The sequence below is a fragment of the Alexandromys fortis genome, unplaced genomic scaffold (genome assembly GCF_014885135.2).
Source record: "Alexandromys fortis isolate MF-2015 unplaced genomic scaffold, M_Fortis_MF-2015_v1.1 scaffold_8_1_9099942, whole genome shotgun sequence".
Classification (NCBI taxonomy): domain Eukaryota; kingdom Metazoa; phylum Chordata; class Mammalia; order Rodentia; family Cricetidae; genus Alexandromys; species Alexandromys fortis.
The window spans coordinates 4,762,382-4,772,382 of record NW_026067898.1 but is presented as its reverse complement, the minus strand read 5'-3'; the positions used below and the strand labels follow the sequence as shown (position 1 = coordinate 4,772,382).

Below are 10,001 nucleotides of genomic sequence, written 5' to 3'. Positions count from 1 at the left end.
CTCTCCCTCTCCCTCTCCCTCTCCCTCTCCCTCTCCCTAGATTCTTCCTCCTACTTATTCTTTCTGTACACCAGCCCCACCTATCCCTCTACTGACTAGTTACTTTTTACTACCTAGGTCAGGTTTTTATGAGGCCGATCCAAGTGCCTTATGCAAGCAGATGAAACAGCAGCACATCTTTACATAATTAAACAAATGCAACAAAATAAACGTAGCAAGTCTTTGCAGTGTTAAAAAGGCAGCAAAACAAATGTAACACATTTTTCCATAAAAAAATATTCTACAACATAAACAAATGTAACATATCTTCACATAGTCAAATTCCACAACAATGTCGTACCCCTCCGTGATGATTTTTGTACTATCAGCTATGGAACCTCTACTTCCTAAACTGGGACTGTACAGATCATTTCTGTAGGAGTTGAGCAGTGTCCATCCTTCCATGTTGCCATGTGCTTTACTCTACTCACCTGGTAACTGGGGGTTTCTCCCTTTTTGTATTAAAACTTAACTGTTAAATAGAGCAGTAACGGCTATTGCAGTTACTCCTCATCAGTCAGTCTAGATTGTTATGTAGAAACTCAAAGTTATTAGTGTATAGTTAATGACTTGTAAAATCCCTCCTAAGAAATTGAACATGGGTAGCCAACCTGTTAGAGTCATGTTTAGACCTACAAGTCGCTACTGTGAGGGCTTGAGAGAGTTCAAGGAGGAGAGAAGAAGAGATAATTGTGCATTTGTTTAAGTAAACAAGTGGAAATAACCTGAGTGTCCACAAAGAGACCGCAGCTGTTGAAGAATGGAACAGTTCTGAACTTATGGGGAGATAGTCTTTTAGATCTAGTGTATCAAGATACAGAGATTCTTGAAAAGATACATCTATACTCAACAAATATTGTTATGTTCTACATCTAAGGCATATATAGGATATCTCTAAAAAAGAATTTAAAGGTGTTAGTAGTTGTTTGCCAGGGAGAGGGTTGTGTGTCTTGGAGTCTAAAAGGGAAATCCTTTACTCTTCAGTATGGCTGTGTTTTGAACACTTCCTGCACCATGTGCACATACTTTGCTTATGAAAGTTGTTTTTTATCTCAGATTCACTTTTACTTTAAAATTATATTTAAAATGAAATGACAGGTAAGTTTTTTTTTTAGTGGCTTGTGTTTACAATTAGAGACATAACTGTATGACTGTCAGGGAACATTTCATTCTGAATAGCATTATAAGATGGAAGCTTTATGTAAAACTTATGTTAAGATGCATAACAAGACAAAAATACACCTTCTATTCCACTTTCATAGTTGAACAAAATGTCAAGAATAACGTGACAGAGAAGCTGCATCTATAATATTGCAACAGAATATCTTAGGCTGCAGAAGGAAGACCTGCACAGTGACGTTAGCGATTGACATGCCGTGTGTGTGTGTGTGTGTGTGTGTGTGTGTGTGTGTGTGTGTGTGTGAAAGAGAGACAGACAGACAGACAGACACACACACAGAGTGAGCGAGAGAGAAAGACAGACACACACACACACAGAGTGAGCGAGAGAGAGAGAGACAGACAGACAGACACATACACAGAGAGAGAGAGAGAGAGCGAGAGAGAGAGAGAGAGAGAGAGAGAGAGAGCGCGCTACAATCAGTGGCTGCTGAGGAGCAAGAATATGTCTTTTCTACCCCTAAGTGGTTGACCCTAAACCCGTGAACCTACAAGTGGGGGAGGGTATGCATATGATATCGTGTAACAATGATAATGACAGATGTTTTGAATTTGAGTGAATGGTTTGGGGAGAGATGCAAGTAAAAATAATGTAAATACAGTAGTCATATGATTCCCAATAAAATTTAAAATTTTTGTTAATTTACCATTGACTTTTTCACTAAAAGGGGCTTATATCACCATAGATTATTTTCTTTGGAAAAATCAAAGCATACTGTATTAAAATATAACTTATACTGTAATGCCATGTTAGAACTGTACGTGTAAAGCACACATGATGTCTTAATATTGTTTTCACTTTTCCAGCGGATCCTTTGGTTGGAAGCATAGCCACTCAGTATTTGACCAACAGAGCAGAACATGACAGGATAGCCAGACAGTGGACCAAGAGATACGCAACATAATTCTCATAATTTGTATGCAGTGTGAAGGAGCAGAAGGCCTCTTCCCACTGTGCTTCGGATCTTTATAGCCTTTACAATACGGACTTCTGTGTATATGTTATACTGATTCTACTCTCTGCCTTTATCCTTTGGAGACTGGGAGACTCCCCCAAAAGGTAAATGCTATCAAGAGTAGAACTTTGTAGCTGTAGATTAGTTACGTTTAAAATGCCTACTTGCAAGTCTTGCTTCTTTGGGATATCAAAATGTATTTTGTGATGTACTAAGGATACTGGTCCTGAAGTCTACCAAATATTATAGTGCATTTTAGCCTAATTCATTATCTGTATGAAGTTATAAAAGTAGCTGTAGATGACTAGGAATTATGTCATTTGTATTAAGCCCAGATCTCTTTCTGAGTATGTGGTTCATGCTGTTGTGAAGATGTTTTACCTTTCCCTTTGTCAGTTTGTAATGAGAGGATTTCCTTCTACCCTCTGTAGCTCAGAGAGCACTGATGTATCATCTCAAACACAATAAACATGCTCCTGAAGGCATAGCTTCTTGTCGTAATGTTGAAAGTCTTGTCAGAAGGTGTGTCTGAGATGATTGTTGACGAAATAAAGATGTGGCTATGAAGATTGATTATTAAGGACTAGTACAAATGGATGAATTATTAAATTGAAAGCATTTAAAAATCTTAAGTGTGTAGAGTTTTTTCCTTTAAGGAGAGCATATAGTGGGCTTAAATGTGAAGCTGGATTTAAACCATTGGTCTTTTTTTAAAAAAAAAAAAACATGAATTCTACATTGATGATGTAATATTTGAGTTGAAAATGAAGTCCTGGATTATTCAGGACCCTCTCCATGTCTTACAGAGCATTTGTTTCCAAAGTGGTGATGTCTATTAAAAGCTGGGCAATACTGTCAGATAATTGCTATTCTGTGACTGCTTTTCTATGGTGCTGTTCCCTTTAATCCTGATCTGGAATTTTTATGGTGCATTACTGTTACTGTGATCCATGGCCAGCAAGTGTAGCCAGAGGCGCAAAGGCCCTGTTTCCCTTAAGATAGAAGGTGTGTTCATGTGCAGATGTGGCGCTCTCTGTTGAAGACATACTATTGTAAGGATGTAGAGCTTAAATAACTTCTAACTGTAATTATGAAGTGTACTATTTAGCTTGTAATTATTAAGCTTTCTTAAGAGAATTGTAAACAATATGATTGTACTATTTTTTCCCCCTGTGCCTGGAATAAATTATCTGTGGTCAGTTTCTTTTCCGATCCTAAATATGGTAATACAGCACCATCATACAATTTATGGAAATTTATCATTAGAATAAGAGTAAGCCTTGCTTTGGACTGGGGAATGCCAGCTCAGTGGTTAAGGCTACCTTGGCACCCCCAGCACCACACACGTACTCAGACACAGACGTTTCTGTAGGGAAGTGAGTCATATTAGTTACATAGACTACCACTATTAAAATATGGGCTTCTGCTCAAATATTTGATGATAGAAATACTAAATCAGGGAAAAACTTAAATTTAACAGGTTTCTCATTTCTACAAGTGCTACACACACACACACACACACACACACAGTGAACAACATGTTAATGATAGAACATTTAAGCTTTATTTCAGAAAACTTCTGATTCTTATTTTAAACAAATTAAAAATCCACAGTTCAAGTCAATATGATGAGAGTGGAGGCCGTGCATGATAGTTAAAATCATTTTCATTAATCATGGTAAGCTGTGGAAAGGACTTCATCCCACTGCTGAGATGGGTCATTCTACCCTAGAGTAATAAGCTTCTTTTGGTCTCGGAAGTCCCGAGCCTTGGGGTGTTGCTGTGTTGCCCTTCCAGTTGTGATTTGTGAGTGTGTGAGAGTGGCCGGGCCACCATGTGTCCTGTCGGACCTGTAGTGTCGTAATGATCGCACACCCTCTGAGGAGCTGGGCTGTGCAAAACCGTGTCTGATATGCATACCCGCTGTAACTGTTGCCTGTAAGAGAATTATTCATCGATTATTATAATTTCTAAAATTAGATAAATTATTTCAGTAGATCTTTAAGAACCAATTTTAGTTTCAGATTTATTTCTAATGAATACAAGGTAGTTTATTAGTATTCGTTACCGGAACAACCTTTGTTTAAAAACTTGAAAATGAGATGAGTAATACTAAAAACCACCTTACATACCACATCTCAAAGTTTGTACTGATAAGCGTTTGACATAACCACATCTAAAAGTTTGTACTGATAAGCGTATCAGATATGTTATTTTAATTACATGGACATGACCTTTTCTTTTGAACTAGGAAATCTTAACTAATTGTGGGAATAAAAATTTGTATTTTTTACCATGCTACCTTTTCTCAGAAGAGCTTTGAGTTCTGTCTCTGATTTGTAGAAGAACTTTAGTCAGTCCACTGGTTTCCAGTGGTGTTGACAAGTAATAGAAGAATGACAGGCATGAATGCTGAGAGGCCGTTCAGTCCTGAGACTGCCATTGTCTTCATGGTGATGCCTAGGTTATTAACACACTGCTAGTTGCAGTTCAAACTGTGGGCTTTGGACAGATCATTTAAGTATGAGCTGAAACATCAATTGTGTTTTGTCAATCCACCTTAAGAAACTAATCCTACGGTAATTGCATTATTGTTATACTTCATTTAATGTTCCTTATTTAGAGTAAGCAAATGTTCAAGCCTCTTTGTATTATATCAAGTCTCATTAGTTTTTTCAAGCAATACTCCAATAATAATAATTAGACTTTAGTACATACCCATTATTTAAGTCAAATCTCACTAGTTCCTCAGTTTCCCCTTCTGGAGTTCTTCATTGTCTGTCTCCAGTGTTCAGTAGAGCATTTCTGCACAGTGGACTGTTAGTGCTTCCAGAATGGTCACAGGATACAGTGCTGAGTGGCTTATGTAACTGCCTATCAGTAGTAATGAGTGTTAAAGCCTTGCTCACTGTCAGACAGTCCACCCTGTTAACCTAGAACTGAGACCTGTACACATCTGTCCCAGGCATGCACGCTTCTGTTTTTGCAGTTTTCTTTCCTTTCTGACTGTTGAACTCACAAGCAGCTCCTGAAGGGAATGCCCTGGAACCAGCATCTTCCAGTTTGCCACCTGATGTGCTTGCAACTGCTTGTGTCTGCACTGGAAGTCCAGAGTGAATTTTAAGGAAGAACTCCCAATGTCAACATACATAAATGCTAAGAAACCGAAGTGTGTGTGTGTGTGTGTGTGTGTGTGTGTGTGTGGTTACAGACATCCTTTAGTCTTTGTCATTAGGTGTAGGTTAGGCAGCAGAACGCTGGAGCTTAGTCCTGGGTATATTCTAAAGTAGAGCAGAACTTAACAAAATAAATAGTTTGGCACGTAGACAGTGAGTACCGTAATTGTGGAGATCTGTCTCATGCAAGTCACTGAAAGGTGTTCCCCTCAGGTCTCCTCAGTTTGTCTCACATCCACCCTTTGAGCATGTGTGTCTCACCGCTCTCTTACCTGTTAGTTTGTCCGTCTGTTTTCCTCAGACACCATCTGCACATGCATCACAGAGAACCGAGCATTTGTCTTCCACTTTCAGCAACAAGCCTAGTGACCTCTCTAAAAGTCAAGAACTCCTTTTTATCTTTCTCTTTTTGGGAAACGTAGGGAGTGGGTGGGCAGATAGTGGTTAGAAGACACATATACTGTATAACCTAACTGACTTACATTGAGAGTTTGTTCTTCAAAGTTTAAATGCTTGATAATTGCTTAGTTTTTTTAGAATATGAAACATGCAGAGATGAATACATTTACACATTCTTATTAGGTAGTTTATCACTTTCCTGTCCAGATAGGTTTTTCTCCATAGCAAAAGAAAAACATCTCTTAGTTAAAAAAAAATTGTTTTCTGCTGAATAAGAAGCTAAACAGATGTCCCTGCTGATATAACAATAAAATCAATCGCATAATGTTTATATAAATCTATATAATATTCAATATACTTAATACTAGCTGCCATTTTAAATATTCTTGGGCTAGAAAAATGGCTCAGCAGATAAAAGTGCTTGCCATGCAAACATGACCTCCTGAGTGAGCCCGGAACACACATTAAAGGCAGAAAGAGAAAACACACTTTATCTCCCGCCCCTTCTCAACATTATACATACACACAAAAACACACTCCGTCTCTTGTCCTTCCTCCTAGACATTATACATAGTAGTTAGATGTTGATACATGCAGCCCTGTGACCTGGCCATGTTTAAGTTTCAGTTAAGCACAAATGCTAGCATTGCTTAAGATCCTTTGCTGGGCACATTCATGTTTTAAATGTGGACTTGGTGCTTCAAGACAGATGGTGAGGTGGCACATTGCAGTCTGAACCTAAGAGCATTTGGCAGTGCTAAAATTGAGCTTTCTGTTTAGTCCAAAATAATTCAGTGATGAGTGGGCTACTTTGTACTTTTCTTCCCTCAGAATTTGTTGAGTATTTGGAAATCTTAGCTTCCAGAGATGCAAACTACACGTAACCATATTTAACTATGTGTAGGCACCTTCATAAAATGAGGCTTCGCGAGTAGGCAAGCTCTTAACGGTGGATGTCCTACATAGCAGTTTGGCATGTGTCACTTGTTTTGACATCATAGTGATGTTTCTAGTAAGACTGGCTAGTATTTGGTTGTATCTTATTGTGCACACAAAATCTCCCAGACTTAAAGTGAACCGTTGGAGAAGCTCATGGTAAGCTGGAATCATCACATAACCCTGCAGCGATGGGAAGGAGCGCAGTGGTCACCCTCTATTCCAGTTTATTCCCTTCAGTGCCTCTTCTCAAATGCTTTGCTTACACTGCCCTCCCTGTCCATGCCTGGGCTAGAGGATCGCAATTAAAAGAAGTCTTTATTTATAGAAGGGCATGCCATGAATCTATTAGCATTTCTGAAGTCCTGTATCTTGCTAACTAAAGTTGGAAATCATTTTGTATTTTGACTGGCAGCTTGTTACATCCTTCTCAATGTATCTTTTTTCCCTCGAGTATTTTAAAAGCAGAATTTACATAACCCTGTTTATCGTTCAGGAATACTAGGTATAAATTGCCATGGGATTCCAAAAGCCCACAGGAAGTTACAGTGTTCCAGTGGGGCCTCCTAGAGAGAAAGTACAGACACATTCCCCTTGGCAATGAGGTGTGTGTGTGTTGCCTGTGGTGATGATGGTGGACCTGAAGGTGTGATTTAGGGAGGCACTACACCTGGAAAACCACCCAACCCATCTAAATTCTGGAAAAAGGTGTACTCTTCTGAGCTTGGGTTAAAAATACTGTCTTGCTTGTTCTCATTGCTGGAAGGTTAAAGAGATCAATAAAGTTTCCTCTGCTTCTCCACGTCAGACTTGTCTGTATTTTCTTCATGTCCAGGGAAGCCCAGGTCACAAAGGGTGGTGGTTCTGGAAAGTGTTAGTTATCTATGCTGCTACTGCAGATTCTTCTTCTGAGATTAAATACATTGTGCACAGGTGCTGTGACCACACATAGATTCATCTCATAGAACATACTATAGTCTGGTCTTCTAACAGCTGCTTCCTTTAGTATTTACAGCTCTGAGCCCATCTGGAAAACTGTTCCATAGCGCAGTATCCCCAGAGACTGGAGCTGGAAGACCAGCTTGGTGGCGAATATGCACCGCCCAATGATTTATAGCTTCTGAAAACGACCAGAATCTGCTCTCTTAACAAATAGGGATAGTAGCCTTAGTTTCAAAGCTGGAATCCTGCCCATGACTCTAAATACTGCTGTCAAAACCTACCATCATAAAGTCAAAATATACATTTGTAAAAATATTACCAAGGTTACAATCTGTCATTTTTTGACATTTTCCTTTAAAAAGAACAAATATGGGAATCACAACTTAAAAATTTCAGTGTGCTCTCAGTAAACCAGCTAAGTAATTATCTTAATAGCTAGTGAATAAAATATTCTAATGATAACTTGATACCTAAGTTCAGATTTCTGGGTCTTTTGTAAGCTGAACTTCACAGCCAAGCAATATCACCACCGGTTTATTTGCTATCTTGTTCTGTAACTGGGATTTTTCCCCCTACTTTTTAGAATCTGAATTCTTTTTTCAGTTACATAATTGGGCTAATTCCAGTGAACAACACTGCAAAATATAGTGTCAGAGAATATTTAGTGGCAAAACAATGTGCATTGTGAGTTACTTGGAGAACAAATGTTAAGAAAATACCATTAAGTTCTATGCAGTATGACACCTCCCTGTAGAGCATGGTTTTGCTTGGTCTCTCATTGTGTCCTGTTTTTTCTTTGTTTTGTTTGCTTGTTTGCTTGCTTGGTTTTTGTCTCAGCTTTCAACATTGGAATTCTCTGTTAACTGCTGAAGACCTGCGTATCAGTTTGGGATGTTGTTCTCAGAGCCACTGAGCATGGCCATGTGTCCTTTAGAATTGTGAGTTAAAGGGATGTTTGGGGGAGCTCTCCAACATCTCAGCACCAAACAGCTCTTCACCACCCACAAGGCCATTCTCCCCGAACTTCTTTCTGCCTTGTTATTCCTTTCACACGTAAAGAGTGCCAACAATTATGTCTGTCTAAGGATGGATCGTTTATATATGTAACGTGGCTGCCTTGAGGCTCACGTAGGGTTTTTACACTCTAGCGCTGGTCTTGCCAATCGTCTCTAGATAATTCAGAGTCACAGAAGCAACGAGAGAGGGGAAACATTTTAGGAATTAGAATTATTTTGGATGCAGCAGCAGCAAGCTCATCTACATTCTTCTCAGGAGGAAATCTGTGCCATGCATAGTTTCTGAGGATTTGTCTTAGTACTGGTCCTTCCAGAACAACAGTGGGAGGTTTTCACTTTCCTGCTTCTATGTTTCTTGTTTTTTCTTTTTTACTCCCAGAAGTGATGTATGGAAAGTCTGTCACGAGCAGACAGACCCTAAGCACACAGCGATGTATATATATATGCTTTATTCCAGCTTCCAGAAGGCCTCCTCTGCAACTTCTCCTGTGCATTGGAACCAGCAAGCCCATCCCGTGGTTGAAGCTAAGGAGAACAAGGAGGTAGCCTGATGTGGATCAGACCATCTACTCGGTTCTTTCCAGCTTCACCAAGGTGGTGGAGGGGACATGGTTTAAACTCAGCGTGTAGCAGATACAAGTGTGATTATAACAATCTTTAAATATTAATTTTACTTGATTTGGATGCTTGTGTATTAAATAAAGTATGAAGGTGTTTTATCGACTTCCTCCTGGACCCTCAGTTTTATTTCCTAGGGAAAATGCCATGCGTTTATTGATAGTGCTGCATGCTTTGAAAGCTTGGGAAAGTAGAATAAATGTTGTATCTATTTTATTTCGGAGTGTGGTGAGTAAATAGGTTTAGATAAATACTCAGTGATGTAGTGTAAGCATACACATAACATGTGCTTGTTTGGAATTAATAAAATCTAACCATGGAGAATTTTAACTCATGGGATGTGGTAGGAAGCCTGGGGAGGCTTCTCACCTCTCCATTTTCCTGTACCTGTGTTGTTAAGCAAATTTGCTTGCTGGTTTCCACTCTTGAAAAGAGCAGTTGGGTAGAGTTATGTGTCCTTTCGAGTTGTAAATTAAACAGATGGTTGGTGGAACTCTCCAACATCCCATACCAAATAGGTCTTCAGCACCCTCACCTCCACCCTCCTAACTCCTTTTCTGCCTTGTGTTCTGGCCAATATTGAAAGCAAGACTTGAAGAAGATATACCTTTACTTAATCTTTGTGTTTGTTCTTGATGCTTTGAATAAAAATTGGTGGTTTTGCTTCCGTCTGCTCCTATCAGAATGAGTTCTTTTAGGGCAGTGGTTCTCAGCCTGTGGGCCATTTCACCTTTGGGTGT

General features: G+C 39.2%; 1 protein-coding gene across 4 annotated transcripts in view; it reads left to right on the top strand.

Annotated features, from left to right (window-relative positions):
• Positions 1-9,297, top strand: part of Ube2e3 (ubiquitin conjugating enzyme E2 E3) — a 62,013-nt gene extending 52,716 nt beyond the window's left edge. For 3 of the 4 annotated variants that reach the window (XM_050120405.1, XM_050120416.1, XM_050120425.1), the window contains one exon: positions 2,026-2,659. In XM_050120405.1, coding sequence (XP_049976362.1) covers positions 2,026-2,123 — 98 coding nt within the window. In that variant the 3' untranslated portion in view covers positions 2,124-2,659. Of the gene's footprint in view, positions 1-2,025; positions 2,660-9,100 lie in introns of those variants that run through there. The other variant, XR_007588416.1, reaches the window with a different exon arrangement.
• The last annotated feature ends 704 nt before the right edge of the window (positions 9,298-10,001 follow it).